A 21,094-nucleotide genomic window follows, 5' to 3' on the forward strand; every position below is an offset into this window, starting at 1 on the left:
TGTTGTTTGTCGTTCCTGCGACAGCACACATTGCTATGTGTGACACCGCAGGAACGAGGAACCTCACCTTACCTACGGCCGCCCGCAATGAGGAAGGAAGAAGGTGGGCGGGATGTTCGTCCCGGTCATCTCCGCCCCTCCGCTTTGATTGGGTGGCGTTGCTGTGACGCCAAATGAACCGCCCCCTTAGAAAGGAGGCAGTTCGACGGTCACAGCGACGTCGCTAGGCAGGTGATTAGTGTGATGGGTCCACGCGATTTTGTGCGCCACGGGCAGCGATTTTCCCATGACGCACAAACGATGGGGGCGGGTACGCATGCTAGCAATCTCGCTAGCAAGACCGCAGCGTGTAAAGCGGCCTTAAGGGGTTTAAAACAATGGCTTGTAATATTCTCCCACCCAAGAGTATTGTTGTGTTTGCATACAACTATTCATATAGGTCAGTGTATCCTAATCTCCAGTCCTCATGGCCCCCAACAGATCAAATTTTCACAATTTCAAACTTTAAACAATAAAACTGTACAATATTTTTTTCAAAAAAGGTAAAATAATTTTTCTTCATTTCTGAAAAAACAATATACCGTAGGTGATACCTTCCCTTAAACCCGTTCATGACAAGGTGATTTTAATTTTTTCCCTACCCGCCTTCCAAGAGCCATACATTTTATATTTTTCAATCAATATAGACATATGAGGGCTTGTATTTTGCAGGACAAGTTGTACTTTTGAATAACACCATTACTTCTGACCCATATTGTACTGCAAAATTGAAAGAGGATTCTAAGGCGGGCTTTGCACGTTGTGACATCGCCTCTGGCCGGCGACCCGCCTCCTTCCTAAGGGGGCGGGTCGTGCGGCGTCACAGCAACGTCACACGGCAGGTGGCCAATGGCGGCGGAAGGGCGGAGATGAGCAGGATGTAAACATCCCGCCCACCTCCTTCCTTCTGCATAGCCGCTGGCGGCAGGCAAGGAGATGTTCCTCGTTCCTGCGGCTTCACACACAGCGATGTGTGCTGCCGCAGGAACGAGGAGCTACATCGTACCTGTCGCGGCACCGGCATTATGGAAATGTCGGAGCCTGCACCGATGATACGATAATGACGCTTTTGCGCTCATTCATCGTATCATCTAGGATTTACACACTACGACATCGCAAGTGACGCCGGATGTGCGTCACTTTCGATTTGACCCCACCGACATCGCACCTGCGATGTCGCAGTGTGCAAAGCCGCCCTTAGGGCGGCTTTGCACGTTGCGACATCGCAAGCCGATGCTGCGATGTCGCACGTGATAGTCCCCGCCCCCGTCGCAGGTGCGATATCGTGTGATAGCTGGCGTAACGAAAATTATCGCTACGCCAGCTTCACATGCACTCACCTGCCCTGCGACCGTCACTCTGGCCGGCGACCCGCCTCCTTCCTAAGGGGGCGGGTCGTGCGGCGTCATAGCGACGTCACATGGCAGGCGGCCAATAGCGGCGGAGGGGCGGAGATGAGCAGGATGTAAACATCCCGCCCACCTCCTTCCTTCCGCATATCCTACGGAAGCCGCAGTGACGCCGGTAGGAGATGTTCCTCGCTCCTGCGGCTTCACACACAGCGATGTTTGCTGCCGCAGGAACGAGGAACAACATCGGACCATCGTGTCAGCGTAATTATGGATTACGCCGACGCTGCACCGATGATACGATTACGACGATTTTGCGCTCGTTAATCGTATTATCTAGGCTTTACACACTACGATGTTGCATGCGATGCTGGATGTGCGTCACTTTCAATTTGACCCCACCGACATCGCACCTGCGATGTCGTAGTGTGCAAAGCCCGCCTTAGAGCGATGAAATTGCAAAAAAAAGTACAATTTCACAATTGTTTTATGAGCTTTTTATGTACCATAAACACTATCTGGTAAAACTGACTTGGTAATATGATTCTCAGGTCAGTATGAGTTCGTACATACCAAACAGGTACAGTCTTTATTTCAGGATGAAAAAAAATCATAAATTTGTAAAAAAAAAAAATTCTTTTGTTGCCGTTTTTCGAGACATATAACATTTTCATTTTTCGGGATCTGGAGCTGTGTGATGGCTTATTCTTTTTTGCCCTGAGCTGATGTTTATACTGATACCATTTTGGTGCAGATGCTATGTTTTGATCACCTCTTATTGAAATGTTGTGGCGGCCAAAAATGGTAATTCTGGGGTTTGGATTTCTTTCTTGTTACACCATTAAGCGATCAGATTAATTTATTTAATCTTCAGATAGATAGGACTTTTACAAATACAGCTACTCCAAATATGTTTATTTTTTATAATTGTTTTATTTTTAATGGGGCAAAAAGTGGGAGAATTAAACTTGTGTTTTTGGGGGGGTTTTCGTATTTTTTAAAACTTTTTTTCCCCTTAGGGGACTTGAAGCTGTGATCATCTGATTGTTTGTGCTATACGTAGCAGTGCATTTCCTATGAATGCCAGCCAAACACTGGCTTTCACAGGAAAATCGTAATGACAGGCACAGCTGTCATAGCAACCCATCGGCACCCTGAAATGATGGTGCAAGTTCCCCTGCGGGCACATGTTATATGCCACTGTCAGAGATTGAAAGTGGCATTTAACAGGAAAACAGCCATGTGCAGAGATCTGCCCTACCCGCGGATGTTAAAGGCTGTATCAAAGGCTGGGACATGACATATGACATACATTTACATCATATGTCTTGAAGGGCTTAATGAGTATTCATCACTGCATGCCAGAAATATCCCACAAGTCCTGCCTTTTTGGAGATGCTTTGACCCAGTTCTCCAACCCACTCATTTGTCCCTTGCTGAAGTCGCTTATAGCCTTACACTTGTCCATTTTTCTTGATTTTAATATAACTTCAAGAACTAATTGTTCACGTGTGCCCAATATATCTAACCCCTTGACAGAGGCCATGGTAATGAGATATTTATATTATCCTGGCAACGTGTCAGTGGTCTATTATGTATATAACCAGTTCAGTCTCCTTTTCTAACACATATACTCGTTGCTGTGTCTGCTTAAATAAGGAGCCCTTGGGTACATATACATATATATGTACAGTGAGCAAGGTACAATAATTAAGACAAATGACATTTTTTAGGTGCAATGACAAAAATCAACATCATATACTGTATTCAATCAAACAAAAAAAACAATTCTATTATATACTGTGCCCCTCAAAATTTCTCCTGAGCGCCAGAGTTGGATTTATTTTTTGCTTCATTCTGATATTCTTAAGTGTATTGGACTATCTATAACAACAGACGAAGTGGAGGAAAGCTTGACACGTCCAATGGAATAGGTCACCACACATCCATGGAGTGCAACGATATGAAGTCCGCCAGGTGGACTGTAACTTGAATAAGAGGAAAAAATATCGGGACATCCAACGTAAAATAATTTCTTTCTTTATTTTCACATAGTATTAAAAAAGTCCATCCATATTCAGAAGACCCTGACGCGTTTCCGACGCAAAAGAGCGTCCTTAATCATAGGCTAACATTTTTAGTGAGCTCTAGACATTTATAGGTAAAGATCAACAATATAGTTAGAGACAATTGGTAACACATGATTAAAAATCACACACTAAAAACAAAAAGTAGGATTGGACAAAAAGAAGGGGGAAGGGATTGTGAAACACCATAGTATAGAGAATCTCATATAAAGTACCATTAATAGTATTTCAGCAACGACATAGAGCAAGTCATATTTAATCTCATTGCAATGAACTGTGTGACTGAACACATTGGAGGGAGAGAAAGGAAGAAAAAAAAAAAAAAAAAAAAAACTGTTGCACATTCAATACAATAAATTGCATGATCTGTATCACAATTGATAAAAGATTGTATTGTATGCGTCTTACCAGAAGGAAGTGAAATCACAGTTTTTCTATTTTGGGCATAAGGACATACATTACATCTGGATCCCCCACACCTATAAAAACCTTTCACTTGCAACCAATGTTGTTGTCGGTTTACTGTGGAAAAAATTAGTGAGAAAAAGACCTCGCTTCACCTTGTGTAGGTGCTCTGGAGAAAAACAGTCAGTAAAAATTGAGATAACTCCGGCACACTACTAATTTTCCCATAAGAATCAAGGAGACATGGTAGATTTGAAAAATCTTTTTTCTTTTATTTTGCTTGTGAGGTAGTGAAAAAGGTGCTGTACATAAGTCCGCCGACGTTTCGGCCAATCGGCCTTCCTCAGGTCGGACAAAACTGGAAAGCAGCAGGAGAAGAAGCAAAATAGAGGTAGATATATTAGACCGTATGTACGAACAGTAGGGTGAGCACTGTTGTATGCAGGAACATCACATGTAGTTCTACTGGGAATAGTGACTCACTATAGAGGGGATACCTCTTGTCAATCGGAAACAATAGAATATCGTGGTCCTCTGGTGGCCGTTCTGTGACTACCAGAAAATAGGTATGGACTACCGCGGTCCAGCTACCCAGCACCTCTGACACCCGCCGGTAGTTGCCCGGATTCCCCCTATCTCCTGGGACCCTCTCCCATACCTTAGCACCTGGAATCATAGGTCACTACCCGGGTCAGGCCCTATCTTATTCCGCATACCCTTCTCCAGCCCCTAACCTAGAACGCTTACTGGAGCTACAGCTACTTTGGAATAACAAGATTTGTGAACGCCTAAGAATAATGGTAATACATATATAACATGGACACGTGATTCTTTGAATATATTAAAGCATGCTGGTAGCTCACCTGAACACAGGTTGCTGGCCATATTTGACGTAACTTGGTGACCCTCCATACCTATTTTCTGGTAGTCACAGAACGGCCACCAGAGGACCACGATATTCTATTGTTTCCGATTGACAAGAGGTATCCCCTCTATAGTGAGTCACTATTCCCAGTAGAACTACATGTGATGTTCCTGCATACAACAGTGCTCACCCTACTGTTCGTACATACGGTCTAATATATCTACCTCTATTTTGCTTCTTCTCCTGCTGCTTTCCAGTTTTGTCCGACCTGAGGAAGGCCGATTGGCCGAAACGTCGGCGGACTTATGTACAGCACCTTTTTCACTACCTCACAAGCAAAATAAAAGAAAAAAGATTTTTCAAATCTACCATGTCTCCTTGATTCTTATGGGAAAATTAGTAGTGTGCCGGAGTTATCTCAATTTTTACTGTGGAAAAAAGGCTGGGGGAAAGTATGTTTCCCAAGGATCGGCCTCGTCTTGCCACACACATGCAACTATTTTTTAGTACCTTTCCCAGGATGTCATCCTGATTGACAACAGGCAGATATTTGAGAATTTTTGCTTTTATTTGCTGAAAATGAACACTATGTGCTGTAGAGAAAATTACTTTCCCACTATTGGACTATTTATATTTCATATTGACCACTGAGAATGTTTTCCATACATTATATGGTTAATATTTGTTAGCAGATGTATTGCTGAAATTGCAGTTGATGCCTATGAGCAATTTGTGTGTCTTGATAGAAGACCATTATTGTATCTTCTTTTTCTCAATACTGTATATTTCTTTCTTCATATTTTAAGCAGCACAATCATTTCTTGGCTAAACTTGAATAAAATTTACATGATAACCTAAATAAATAAATAAATATATATGTATATATATATAATCTATCTAATATATAAAGCTGAATGTGTGTGTGTGTGTATGTGTGTATGTGTGTGTGTGTGTGTGTGTATGTCCGGAATTGGCATCCGCACCGTCGCAGCTACAGCCACTAAATTTTGCACACTCACACTTCTGGACCCCGAGAGCGTCATAGGCTATGTTTCGAGGGGAAATTTTAACCCCGCTCTTTACAGTTATTCGCCAAAAAACCTGCCTACATTAAAGCGAATGGAGCTCGGAGCCACAGTGCAGCCAGAACTTCAGAAGAATGCGCAGCCACGCCCTTATATGGAATGTTGGCGTGTCACAATGCAGCCAGAGAAAGAGACAGACACAGACAGGGTAAGAAACAGACATAGACTAGGTAAGAGACAGACACAAAGAGATAGACACAGACAAAGATACAGACTGACAGGGAAAGAGACTGACAGGGAAAGAGACTGACAGGGAAAGAGACAGACAGGGAAAGTGACAGACAGGGAAAGTGACAGACAGGGAAAGTGACAGAGATAGATAGACAGGGAAAGAGATAGATAGACAGACAGGGAAAGAGATTGAGACAGATGGAGAAAGAGACAGACAGGGAAAGAGACAGACAGACAAAGAGATAGAGAGAGACAGAGAGATATATACAGAGGGGGAGACAGACAGAGAATGGGAGAGAAACAGAGAGAAAGTTACTATTCCGGGCAGCGTCCGGTGCTATGTTGTGAGGCGAAATTTTAACCCCGCGCGTTCCAATTTACCAATCAATTTTGCCCCTATCTACATAATGGGGAAAAAGTGAAACGAAAAGTGTTGGGGGCAAATTGACAGCTGCCAGATGTGAACAAGGGGGGACTTAAAGAATGAGAGCGATGGCGCCAAAGACTATATACCGTACAGTTGCTAAGGTGGGGCCCCGACATGGGATACTCACCACACTCGGAGATATGAACACACACACAATGCGCCACACACTACCACGTGCTTGAACACATATACCACCCTCAGCACACATCTCACCACACATACACCAACCTCGCCACATAATCGCCCTAAAACACACACAAGTCTGGTATTATGCTTCAAAAATAAAAATCTGATTAATAAGCCGCCAAACTACAAGAACAACAAATGTACCACATAGGAAATACGGCAGCTGTCAGTCACATCACCTGTCTATTATGTATATGTGTGAGCTAATATATACTGTCAGGGGGGAGGGCTTTCTGTTGCCTGGAGATTTATCAGGCTGCCAACAGCTTAGCTTCTATTTTGCTACAGTTAATTAATCTGAGCTCTGATTTGTTAATATAGGCAACAATTTAATAATTACATTTATATCCATTTGTTTTGTGTTTTTTGTGTGCAGAATACATTTTTGTTAATACATTCTATTTTGTTAACAGCAGTTATTAACCCGGGCGAAGCCGGGTAGTACAGCTAGTATATATATATATATATATATATATATATATATATATATATATATATATTTTACAGATACTACCATAGAAAGTACCAAATCTTAAAACTATTTAAATGATTTAAAGGTTAGTCCTGCCAGTGAGCGAGGCAGATGACACCAAGCCTAGTGACACCTGCCAGCATGTGTGTGTGGTCAACACGTATAATGCACCTGTTCCATTCATCAGAAAGGGACAGGCGCACGACACTTGCAGATTGTGCACATTGGTGTGCAAGTGAGCGGAGCAGGACTAAACCTTAAAGGGAACCTGTCAGGTACAATATGTACCCAGAACCAGGAGCAGTTCTGGGTGCATATTGCTAATCCCTGCCTAACCGTCCCTGTATACACTAGTATAGCTAAAGGGATCTTTAGAAAAAGTATTTCTAAAGATCTTTCATCTCATGCTATTTAGCGTAGGGACTAGTCCCAAGGGTGTTATATCTCCCGACTAGTCCGCACACAGAGGTGTACTAATATGCTATTCAATTCAGCATCACCAGCGGTGACGCGCGTACCTGTGTTTGCTGTTACACTTCTGAATGCTGGGTACCTCCGGTCATGCGCAGTTTGAAGCTGTGTGTACACGTCCCGACTTCAGAGAGGTCTACTGCGCATGACTGGAAGTATTAAGAAGAGCGTTCACAGCGAACACAGCTGGTCACCTCTGTTGACACTGCATTGAATAGCATGTTAGTACACCACTGTGGGCAAACACGTCCTTGGGACTAGTCCTCGCGCTCATTAGCATAAGATAAAAGATCTTTAGAAATACTTTTTTCTAAAGATCCTTTTATCTATGCTAGTGTATACAAGGACGGTTAGGCAGGGATTAGCAATATGTACCCAGAACTGCTCTTGGTTCTGGGTGCATATTGGACCTGACAGGTTCACTTTAAAAGAAAGTATAAAGGTAAAAGCATAAACAACAAAGTGCCACCCAAGGAATAGAATTTAGACCCAAGTAGTCTTCAAAGATCACTGCTTTGGCTAAAGGTATTTTCCATGAAAGGTGGCAGGGCTATAATATATGTTTCTTATTTTCTTTAATCAATTTCAGTGATCTGTTAAGACCCCAGAAAGGAAGAATGTGAAGGGAAAGAAAAAAGGGCAAAGACACTTATAGGAGAAGCAGGATATATCAAAGTAAAAGTGGAGCTGACAGGAGCGTATCAAAATTCAGACAGAACCTACGTTTAGCAGGTATGGGTCTACTTGGTCCTGTTAGAGGAGCTCCATTTTCAAACACTGGTGGGTCCACAATGAAATTATCAGGAGGAGGATAGGGAGGGGGTGGGGGTATCATTAACTGGGGTGGGCTTCGGGAGTTTCCTCTTGGGGGCTTTTGTGGTACCTGCCGTCCATTACCTATGAAAATACACAAATTATTTTATGCAAAATGTATTAATTGTATATTATTTTTACTATACTGTATTTAAGCAAACCCATTTCGATTAGAAAATGGGTGACATTTTATAAATAAGAAATCTTAATCAAATAATATATTAAAGTGAGTTGAGGAGTAATTGTGGTATTTGCAATAGACTGTGATTTGCACAATGTAAAACAGTTTTTCATCCAGAAAGAAAATGAACTATTATTCATATGTAATGTCATTCTTATGCCATCACGTTTTTATCAAATACAGTGTTTTATGTTATTACGGTAATTGTAATGGATCAGATAAAAGCAGATGTCTTAGGAACAGTGCACATATTGCATCTGCTCTTTAATAGTACCTATCAGAGTACCATAATGCTTGTTGCAATTTTTTGCACATGGATCATCAGTTCGAGTCTGAAAGCGCTCATGTGAACACCCCATTGATTTGCTTTTGCCCGGCACTGTCTATATGCTATCCATTTACCTATGGACAGCACAAGGACTTAAACATGCTTGATTAAGGCCATAATTGTATACATTTTACTGAAATTTTGAGAATTAAGTTGCTAAAAGAAAAAGAAATATCAAAAAGGTAAGGTGATTTTTTAGATACTGCACCTTCAACCTCTTACTGACGTATGACATACTGGTACATCATATGCCAGCTCTCTGACTTTGAAGCAGGCTCACAAGCCAAGCATGTATCTTTGTCAGCAGATGATAGCTGAATTATTCAGCCATCATGTGCCTTGAACAGTCGAGCAGTCGAACAGCTGTTGACCTGTTAAATACCTCTGTCAATCTATGACAGTGGAATTTAATGCGTGCCTGAAAGCAAGTCATTCTATGCAACCATTTGTGTGCCCCTAATGTGATCACGGCGCGCTAATGGTTTGACATGACATCTGGGCCTCTGCTGAAAACCCTCGTGCTTCTTATGGTGGTTTTCCTGTGAAAGCCAGAGTTTACTGGAGACCGCGATTTTCACTATACCTAACAGTGCTTATAGAGAGTTCATAGAGTTCATCTGGGGTGAGTTTACAGAGTTCATTGAGTTTCATAGCTGGGGTTTTGTAGGAACCAAAAGCTGTGACGTCAGGTGATTTCATTGTCATCACTGCTCTCACAACTGCGTCTCCATCAGTGTGTCCCTGACTGTAGTGATCGGTCAGATTTTCTAATATGACCGCACACTGCAACCTCAGATGTAGCAGAGATGGGATCATTGTGGGACATCGTGGTGTGGATTACATGGGACCTGCAGGGGTGTGTTGGGGGTGAATAAATTGGAGAAAGCGTGTGTTTTGTTTGTTTGTTTTTTAAGGATTTTTCTCTGTTTTGTGTTTATTTCTTTTTACTTACATGATTAGTAATGGGGCGTCACCTAGACCCTTACCCACCTATCCATTACTAACTGCAGACTTGATGACAGCTATGATATTTTGACAAATCACAGCTGTCATTAACCCCTCATAATACCCTGATTGCCACCACTCCGCAGCATTCGGGATGAGCCGGGTAAGCTTCAGGATTGGTGCATCTCATAGATGCGCCTATTCTGGGGTGGCTGCAGGCTGCTATTTTTAGGCTGCGGAGGGCCCAATAACCATGGATCTCCCCATCCCCCAGCTGTTCGCTTTATCTCAGCAGGGTATCAAAATAGTGGGGAACCTCACGCTGTTGTTTTAAATGATTTATTTAAATCATTTTAAAAGCAGCCACATAGGGTCCCTCATATTTTGATACACTGCCAAGATAACACACACAGCTGGGGGCTGCAGCCTCCTGCTGTCTGCTTTATCTATGTTGAGTATCAAAATACGGGGGACCCTATGCCGTTTTTTCCAATTATTTATTTATTTTTACACTCCACTCCGGGACCCAAACAGCTGGTATGAGGGCAACCAATCACAGACGCTGCCAAAGTGGGTGGGGGCATAGTCTGACTGCAAATCACAGACGCTATTACAGAGGGTGGGTAGGAGAAGCAGTGCATATTCATAAGTTTTAATGAACAGTCCCGGAAGCAATGTGAAAGCCGCGCGGAGACTCAGTAAGTATTGTCCTGCTTTAATCCCTGTTTTGCTTCCTTTTTCAGCCCTCTAGCCCTTACAAACACCATTTTACAGCACACAAGTTCAAGTTCCCATAGTCTTATATGGGGTTCAGGTTTCGGGCTTAAGTTTGGGATTAAGTCCAGTCCAGAACCAGCCTTTTTTTTTTTTTTTTTTTTAGTCCAACCGGATCTGCCTAACCCGAACATCTGCAGGTTTGCCCAACTCTACATGCGACCAGTTTCTCTATACAGGAGGCCTCTTGAAGATGTCAACACCAACAAAGTCTTTTGCACAAAGTATTAAATACATTTCGGTAAGCGTGTTCAATATTTTTTCCCTTTATTTTTTCTCATTATTACACGTAACTTAATTTATGGACATCTATGGTTTGATTTCTTTCCCAGTGTGGATTGGATGGGTAGTAACGACATCTGGTGAGAAATTTGTATCAATAGCACCTTTAAAAACATATTTACATCAAAAACTGGAAAGTGTTCAACACTTATTTTGCTCTAACTATGATATATTACAAAGCAGAAAACACAACGCAACCATCCCAAAAAACGGTCTCACAAGAATTAGACACTATGGGCCCAATTTATCAATGCTTTTAAACCAGTATTCTGATATAAAAAGCTTTGAAAAGTTGTAAAATTTTCACATAAGTGCAGGCTGTGCATTTTCACACCATTTTCCCCTATCTCCGACAAAGTGGGTAGTGCTGGGGCAGGATGAGGGCTTGCTGGATGCTGCTTGTCATGAATTTGTGGTGTTCGCTATACCACAAGTCTTAAGGATACTTTACACGCTGCGACATCGCTAATGATATATCGTCGGGGTCACGGTGTTTGTGACGCACATCCGGCGTCGTTAGTGACATCGCAGCGTGTGACACCTATGTGCGACCTTAAACGATCTCAAAAGAGACAAAAATCGTTTGTCTTGGAGAGGTCGTTTAATAACCAAAAATCGTTGTCTGGTCACTAGCAATGTTGTTCCTCGTTCCAGCGGCAGCACACATCGCTATGTGTGACACCGCAGGAGCGACGAACATCTCCTTACCTCCGTCCACCGGCAATGAGGAAGGAAGGAGGTGAGCGGCATGTTCCAGCCACTCATCTCTGCCCCTCCTCTGCTATTGGACGGCTGCTGTGTGACGTCGCTGTGACGCCGCACTAACCGCCCCCTTAGAAAGGAGGTGGTTCGCCGGCAACAGCGACGTCGCAGGGAAGGTAAGTCCGTGTGACGGGTGTTAGCGATGTTGTGCGCCACGGGCAGCGATTTGCTGCCCGTGACGCATAACCGACGGGGGCGGGTACGCTCGCTAGCGATATCGGTACAGATATCGCAGGGTGTAAAGTACCCTTTACTCTGATGGTAGAAGAATTTATGGTGAGGCATATATGTATATCTATTCATATGCCTCCTGGCACATGTCAATAAGGCTGGCGTGACTCAGCTCTATGGCTTCTATTTATGACAGAAGTATCCACCAAGGGTTTTAGTGCTTATCATTTTTACTTCAAGCATAATGCTAAAAACTGCCTTGCTCTACCAATGCAAAACCCTGTGGGAGAACCAGGCATTAGTGTGATCAGAGCCTTACCAATATACCGTAGCTGTTGTGGAAAAGGCGAGCAATAGTCTATTTAGAATCCTGGTCTAACATTCCCCCAACTGACCCCACGGCTCACAATAACCAAACTTTTGCCTTGACCTTCATGATTCAAATGTAATTAAAAATTTAAAAAAGAAAATGTAAAACAAGTAGGTGACAAAATAGTTGTCGTTAAATTTAACACGTAGCCGTTACATATCGTTTGTTCCACAATGGGTGGCTCTTGTAATATATTCTAATGAATGTATTTAGCATGTGTTTGGAAAAGGAGTTCAACTAAGGATAGCATAATTTAATATCCAGATAATTATCTAAATCTACAGTACAAAACTATGTTTCTATTTGCAGCCACTCCATTTATCTAACTACGTCAGGGTGATTTAGGGCCATACATATTTTTTAGCTACACAAAAATAGTAATAAATCCTACAGAACTCTTTTATACCTACAGAAGAGTACATGCTCGAAGATAGACCTACCCAGAGCATGCTATTTTTTCCTGGCAACTGTACATAGTAAAATCCTTAAAGGAAATCTGTCACCAGGTTTCTGCCACCTAATCTGAGAGCAGCATAACGTTGGAGCAGAGATCCTGATTCCATCGATGTATCACTTACTGAGCTGCTTAGTGTAGTTGTGATAAAATCACTGTTTAATCAGCATTAGATTATCATTAGAGAACTACCTGGCCTGCTGCCAGGTAGTCCAGCATATTCATGAACTCTGTATAACTCCTAGATCTGCAGCAGTGAAAACACTGATTTTATAAAAATGACAGCAAGCAGCTCAGTAAGTGACACATCGCTGGAATCAGAATCTCTGTCTCTACATTACGTTGCTCTCAGATTAGGGTCAAAAACTGCAGACATATTCCCTTTAAGGGGGTTTGAGCTCCAAGTCTGCAGTCTTTAAGTACATGTGATGTACACGACTTCAGTATTCACCATAATTACAGAAGGGAGCAGGTGGTCACAGGATCACATGGATGTAATCATAGTTGCGGTCACCTGCCGACTATATATAGGGCTGGTTTTTATGCACTTGTATTCATTACTGTTCTGGTTGACTTGATATTGCAGGTGGATGCTATGTTTTCCAGTTATTTCTGTCCTTTTTGTATGTGTATGTGCTTTTAAGTGTTTTTAGCAACTGTATTTTCATGAATAAATTATTTGTCAATTTATAGTGATGTACTCAGTTATATGATAGGTCCCTCTTTTTCTGGTTTTCGTCACCTGCCATCTAGACATGCTCGGCGTCTCTCATTGTGAGGAGCTGAACATGTCTAGTCGGAATGTGACTGGATGTATGCAAACTGCCTATATGTGGTCACATAGCCATCTGCTGTCACCAGTAATACCCGTGGACCCTGACAGCATATGCACCACATGCTGTCAGGTTTCAAAAGTATGCATTCACAGAGTTACTAAAAGGAATCTCTAAAGTATGTTTCATCCCAATTAGCATTTGCCGAGACTGCATAGATGAAACAACGCAGATTCCAAATGTCATTTTTATCTGCACTTTCTGACATTCCAGTGCTCTCAGCTCACAAATGCTCAGTATGATAATGCATACTGTATAATACATAGGACTCCTACACAACGTGCTTCAGCTCACAGACCAACATATCAGAGTTGTTACATCCATGCAGATATAAAAGCCATGTGATAGTGGCTCTCACGCATGAAAAGATTCTTCCTAATGTCTTCCTAAGTGGGTTTGAAGCCATTATGGTGAATACGACTTTTTAAGCCTGGGTTTCTCTCACTTAGTTTTGACAAGTGTCACATAAAACTGAGTTTCTTCTCACTGTCCTCAACAGAATTTAAAAGAAAAAAGAGAAGGGAAAAAAAGGACAGTTCTGGAAGAAAACCTGTTAGAGGCTGCAAAAGATTCACCTTTCAGCAGGACAATGACTCTAAACATACTTCAAGAGCTACAATGGATGGTTTAGAACAAAGCATATTCATGTGTGTGAATGACCCAGTCACCTTCCGGACCTAAATCCCATTGAAAATTAGTGAGAAGACCTGAAAATTGCTTTTCGGACGCCTCCATCCAATCTCACTCGGCTACAGCTATTTTGCAAAGAAGAATAGGTAAAAATGTCAGCCTCTGGATCTGCATCAATATTACAGTCCAGGAAAACTGCATTGCCTGTAAAACATGTACAGCTTAACACTAGAACTACTGAGGTAGTCATTTTCACTACTTTGCACCATGTATTTCTATATAGGTGTCACGAGTCCAGTAGTTCTACTGTTAACTATTACAAAATATACTTACTTTTGTCTCAAGACACATTTAAGGGTATATATGCATACATCATACCTACCTGTGTAATGTGACCAATACAAACTAACATATTGAGCAATGCATTTCCATACTGCAATGTGCGTGTGTAAAGATAGGACTTTGTAATCTATATATATAATTGCCTTATTCTGTCTGTCTGTCTGTCTGTCTCTCTGTCTTGCTCCAAAATTCTGTCGTTACCGCGACAAGCTTCTCATTGGCCGCTCGCCTCGGCTCCGCCCCCCCCGCACGGATTGGCCGCTCGCCCATGCTCCGCCCCCACACGGATTGGCCTCTCGCCCCGGCCCCTGCACGCATTGGCAACTCGGCCACGCCCCGCCCCCCTCACGCATTGCACGCCCACCCTGGCCCTGCCCCCATTCCCCGAACTGACACGGAGCCCTGACTCCCAGGTGAGTGCTGTACCCCCGGGAGCCCACACCAGCGTACACCGGCAACCCAGCCGACACATACCTTCGCATTGCTGGGGTTGCCGGCGTACGCTGGTGTGGGCTCACGTGCGTGCGGGGGGCGGGGTACGCTGGTAACCATGATACACATCGGGTAATATTGTGTAACATGGTTACCAGCGTACACCGGCTCCCGGTACACGTGCAGAAGAGAGAAGACAGAAGAAAGAAGACCCTCGATCATACTCACCAGAAGCCGAGCGGGAGCAGGTGAGCGCATCAAGGTCCTGCAGCGGCGGAACACACACACACATCAGATCACACTCACTCACTCTCACACACACATCAGATCGCATCCACACACAACAACATCCAGTGATATCGCTTGCATCTCGGCGGCGATACTGTGCGTGCAGTGACCTTCCAGGACCTGCCGGAGGATCACATGGCCGGAAGCATGTGGTATCTCCGGATGTTGTGAGTGTGTGAGCGCGTATGTGCGATATCGTCAATGTGTGTGCGCGTGTATGCGATCAGGTGTGTGCGTGTATGCGATCGGGTGTGCGCGCGTATGCGATCGGGTGTGCGCGTGTATGCGATCGGGTGTGTGCGTGTATCCGATCGGGTGTGCGCGTGTATGCGATCGGGTGTGCGCGTGTATGCGATCGGATGTGCGCGTGTATGCGATCGGATGTGTGCGTGTATGCGATCGGATGTGTGCGTGTATGCGATCGGATGTGTGCGTGTATGCGAACGGATGTGTGCGTGTATGCGATCGGATGTGTGCGTGTCGGCAGAAGGCAGAGGAGCACGGCGTGCAGCACAGCTGCTGGGACCGCCCACCGGAGGGCACAGGCAGAAGTGGGGTGTGAGTGTATGCGATCAGATGTGTGCGTGTATACTGTCTGATGTGTGACTGTGGAGCACGATGGGGAGTGCACAGGATGGGGGATGGAGCACGATGGGGAATGCGCAGCATGGGGGATGGAGCACGATGGGGAGTGCGCAGCATGGGTGGACGAAGCACGATGGGGAGTGCGCAGCATGGGGGATGGAGCGTGATGGGAGGTGCGCAGCATGGGGGATGGAGCGCGATGGGGGGTGCGCAGCATGGGGGATGGAGCACGATGGGGAGTGCGCAGCATGGGGGATGGAGCACGATGGGGATTGCGCAGCATGGTGGATGGAGTACAATGGGGAGTGCACAGCATGGGGGATGAAGCATGATGGGGGGTGCGCAGCATGGGGGATGAAGCAAGATGGGGAGTGCGCAGCATGGGGGATGGAGCACGATGGGGAGTGCGCAGCATGGGGGATGGAGCACGATGGGGAGTGCGCAGCATGGGGGATGTAGCACGATGGGGGGTGCGCAGCATGGGGGATGGAGCACGATGGGGGGTGCGTAGCATGGGGGGTGCGCAGCATGGGGGATGGAGCACGATGGGGGGTGCGCAGCATGGGGGGTGCGCATCATGGGGGATGGAGCACGATGGGGGGTGCGCAGCATGGGGGATGGAGCACGATGGGGAGTGCGCAGCATGGGGGATGGAGCACAATGGGGAGTGCGCAGCATGGGGGATGGAGCACGATGGGGAGTGCGCAGCATGGGGAATGGAGCACGATGGGGAGTGCACAGCATGGGGGATGTAGCACGATGGGGGGTGCGCAGCATGGGGGATGGAGCACGATGGGGGGTGCGCAGCATGGGGGACGGAGCACGATGGGGAGTGCTCAGCATGGGGGATGGAGCACGATGGAGGGTGCGCAGCATGGGGGATGGAGCACGATGGGGGGTGCGCAGCATGGAGGATGGAGCACGATGGGGCGTGCGCAGCATGGGGGATGGAGCACGATGGAGGGTGCGCAGCATGGGGGATGGAGCACGATGGGGGGTGCGCAGCATGGGGGATGGAGCACGATGGGGGGTGCGCAGCATGGGGGATGGAGCGCGATGGTGGGTGCGCAGCATGGTGGATGCAGCACGATGGGGGTGCACACCTCCCCCCAAAACACACACACACTGCCACACGCGCACCACACAACACACCACACACACACACACTGGGGGCCACAAACACCGCCCTACACAGACACACACACACACAGACAACGCCGCACACACACAACACCCAACACACAAACACCGCAGCATACACAAATATACGCACATACCGCGCAACACACACACATTGCACAAAACATACCTCCCCCAAAACACACACACGCACCCCACACCCACACAAACCGCGCAACACACACTACACCACATTCAGACAACACTGCAGACACACAGCGCTCCACAAACAACGCAACACACGCACAACACTGCTCTCACACACCCCCACCCAGACAACACCCAGAACATTTACAGCGCCCTACACAAACACTTGGAAACTACACACAACAACATCTATATATATAACAAAAATCATACATTAACTACACAATAAATTCTAGAATACCCGATGCGTTAGAATCGGGCCACCTTCTAGTATACTATAAATACAGGATCTTCTGTAACAGACAGCAGCTTCTTATAGATATCAGAGCACAGTTAGTTTATATTAGTGAGCAAACTTAAAAAGCACTTGCCCAGCTATATTAACCTCAAAATATTAGTAAATTAACTAATGTTAAGCAGCCAGGAAATGGAAGAAGAGTCCAAAAATACTTTTAATGATGCAGTTATGTCGCTCATCAAACCTTTCTATTCCCATCAATAATTAGAAGTCTCAGGATCAGCCATACTCTGCAATCACAGGCAAGTTAGGCTGCTTTCACACCTCCAGTTTCTGCAATGCGGCACAATCCGGCACTTTGCAGGAAAATCGCAACCGTTTTTTTTTGCTGCCGGTTGCGTTTTTCCTGCTTAGACTTTAATTAGTGCCGCATTGTGCCGCATGGCCTTGCTTTCCATCCGGTTTTTGCCGCATGCGGCAGATTTAGCCGATGTGGCGGCCGGATGGAACGTTGCCTGGCACGTTTTTTCGTGCGGCAAAAAAAAACGCATCGCGCCGCATCCAGCCGATGTGGCGCATTTTTCAATACATGCCTATGGCGGCCAGATGCGGCACGATGCGGCAAAAAACGCATGCGGTTTTTGCCACTGCGCATGCTCAGTAGCATGCTGCAAGTGTCAAAAACCGGACGGGCCGCATGGGAAAAACTTATGCAAAGGATGCGGTGTTTTCACCGCATCCGTTGCATAGCTTGCACAGCCGGATTGAGCCGCACTGCTCAAGCCGGATGTGTGAAAGCAGCCTTACAGGTTTCACTGCAGGCTCCATAAATTGAGGGCAAACGACACGGCAATACATTACAGCCAATGGCTGAAACATGCTGTCTTCACATACTTACCAGTGTAGCTTTTCCTCTTTTCCAAATCTTCATGTCTTTGATTTGGCATCTGAGAGGTTGGCGGTGGTGGAGCTCTTCTTTTCTTTTTCTGCTGTTCTTTGTGAACTGCAGCATACAGCTGAAAGAAGAACAACATTGAAACGCCCACTTTTATAACATAAAATGTATCAATGTTTAAAAAAAATAAATAAATAAAAAATAAAAACAAATGGAAAAATTTTAAAATAATTGAATCATTGTATTGCCTTACAAATCAGCAGAGCCTGCATAATCTTATTAGTGTATATCATTAATTGATCTCTTCTGTTCTGACATCTCCTTAGCAATAGCAATGGCATTCTATAGTAGAATTTGTTTGCCTTTTAACTTGACCCAAATATGTGTTTCTTGGACGTTTTCTGGAACCTGACCAGGAGTTCCTCCACTGAATCAAGGGCAGTCACTTTTAGGCTATGTGCACACGCTGCGTTTTTTTGACGCTGCGTTTTTGGCCGCTAAAAACGCACAAAAAAGCACCCGCGGCAAAAACGCATGCGTTTTTACCGCAATTTGGTGTGTTTTTGGCTGCATTTTTGATCTCTGCGTTTTTCTGCGTTTTTCCAATGCATTGCATGGGGGGAAAACGCAGAAAACGCAGGAAAGAATTGACATGTCCAATTTTTTTTCAGCTCAAATACGCAGCTTAAAAAAAAAGTTGTGTGCGGACAGCAAAAATGAAAACTCATAGACTTTGCTGGGGAAGCAAAGTCATGCAGTTTTGAGGCCAAAAATGCACCCGAAAAACGCACTGTGTGAACTTACCCTTAAGATGCTTGGCAAAGTAGTCAATCAGATTAAAGTCCTAGCTGAGAATTACAGAACACATACAGTGGGGAAAAGTATCTCATACATTGCCAATGTTGGTGCAATAATTTGAAATGGAAGAAACGCAAGATGACTGTCAATTTTACTAAATCTAGGACTCCATACAAGATCTCGCCTCGTGGGGTAAGGATGATTCCGAGAAAGGTCAGGAATCAGCCCAGAACTACCTGGGAGGACATGATCAATGACCTAAAGAGAGCTGGAACCATAAAAAGTACCGTAGGTCATTTTCTGAAGATAGATTCCCTTTAAGGGTATGTGCACACGTTGCTTTTTTTTCCGCGCGGAAAAAAACGCACCCTCTGGCAGAGGGGAGAATAGTAAACAATGCTTTTTGAGAAACAACGCATCGAAAACGCATGCGTTTTTCATGCGTTTTTCATGCGTTTTTTTAGGTGCGTTTTTTAAGACTTGGGTACCTATACGTCAGAAAACCCCCACAAGTGACCCCATTTTGGAATCTGCACCCCTCAAGGATTTTATTCAGGAGTATATTAATCATTTTGAATCCACAGCTACTTCCCCCAAAATGTAGCTGTAGCAACAATATTCTCACTGTTGGGGTATGTGGCCATGATCCAGCGACACGGCGTCTAGTACCCAGTGTCAGCCTTCCTGCAGAGATGTGAGTGTTTCCCACGGGAGAACGCAGCTGCCCATGCCCACGATTTGGGTTCAGGCTGCTGTGGAGCTCTATGCTACCTGCAGAGAACACTCATCTACGCAGCATAAATTGACATGCTGAGGCTCGGGAAGCTGCGCCACCGGTCAGTTTATGCTGCGGAGAAAAGAAGCACAGTGGGCATGAGATTTCTAAAAATCCTTCCACTGTGCTTCTACTGCACAACGCAGCGTCATGGACGCAGGGAAAACAATCTGCGCCCAAAACGCTGCAAACCCCGATTGTGGGCATCCAGCCTAAAAAGCGTCAATGGAGGTCAAATATATATACAACGTCCCACCCCCCCCTGCATATTCTAAGCTGGCACCTTTAGTACCTTTCATGTGGCACTAAAGGGTGCCTAGCCTAGTTTTTATCACAAAAACAAAAAAAAAATGGCGTGGGGTCCCCCCTATTTTTGATAGCCAGTCAGGGTAAAGCAGACAGCTGTAGCCTGCAAACCACAGCTGGCAGCTTCATCTTGTCTGGTGATCAATTTGGAGGGCTCCCCAGGTTTTTTTTTTTTATTTATAAATAAAAATAATAAAAAAAAAATAACATGGGGTCCCCCCAAATTAGATCACCAGCCAAGGTGAAGCTGACAGCTGAGGTCTGGTATTCTCAGGGTGGGAAGAGCCATAGTTATTGGACTCTTCCCAGCCTAAAAATAGCAGGCCACAGCCGCCCCAGAAGTGGCGCATCCATTAGATGCGCCAATCCTGGCGCTTTGCCCCAACTCATCCCGCGCCCTGGTGCGTTGGCTAACGGGGTAATAAATGGGGTTGATACCAGATGTGTAATGTCACCTGGCATCAAGCCCAGCAATTAGTGATGTCACGGTGTCTATCAGACACCCGACATAACTAATTGACAGTAAACAAAAGCAAAAAAAGACAACAAAAAATTTTTTATTAGAAAAAACACTCCCCAAATCATTCCCTTGTTCTCCAATTTAATAAAAAAAATGGGTCCGCAGAAATCCATTTGGATGTCCCACATCGGCTCTGGACCTTCTAGAATATGGGGGCACGTTCAGGGAACGTATCCCCCATTTTCTAGGAGGGCAGACCCTCCATTTGAGGAGAGTGGGTGCAAAAATCTGCACCCACTCTCCCCGGGTCACAGCTGCAGAGTGCCGAGCAGCCAGCACAGCTCACACTGAACACAGTGCTGGCTGTCAGCTGCTCTGCACATGTGACCGGCCGGCGTCTGCTGTGAAGGCGGAGGGAGCCGCGGGGGATCAGTGCTGAGACCGGACAGGTATGTATGACACCGGGGGGAATTGGGGTGAACGGGCAGGGCCTGGGTGCATTTTTCTGTCGCATGTTTCAAGGCACATACGACAGATAACATAAAAGCA

The 21,094-nt window shown here is 45.1% G+C and overlaps 1 protein-coding gene across 3 annotated transcripts in view; it reads right to left on the minus strand.

Annotated features, from left to right (window-relative positions):
* The window catches only part of COBL (cordon-bleu WH2 repeat protein), a 593,805-nt gene that overhangs the window by 130,279 nt on the left and 442,432 nt on the right, over positions 1-21,094 (minus strand). For 2 of the 3 annotated variants that reach the window (XM_075315047.1, XM_075315046.1), the window contains 2 exons: positions 18,210-18,327; positions 8,281-8,454 (listed from right to left, as the gene is read on the minus strand). In XM_075315047.1, the coding sequence (XP_075171162.1) occupies positions 8,281-8,454; positions 18,210-18,327 (292 nt within the window). The remainder of the gene's footprint in view (positions 1-8,280; positions 8,455-18,209; positions 18,328-21,094) is intronic. The other variant, XM_075315048.1, reaches the window with a different exon arrangement.

Source organism: Anomaloglossus baeobatrachus, chromosome 6 (genome assembly GCF_048569485.1).
Source record: "Anomaloglossus baeobatrachus isolate aAnoBae1 chromosome 6, aAnoBae1.hap1, whole genome shotgun sequence".
NCBI classification, from domain to species: Eukaryota; Metazoa; Chordata; class Amphibia; order Anura; family Aromobatidae; genus Anomaloglossus; species Anomaloglossus baeobatrachus.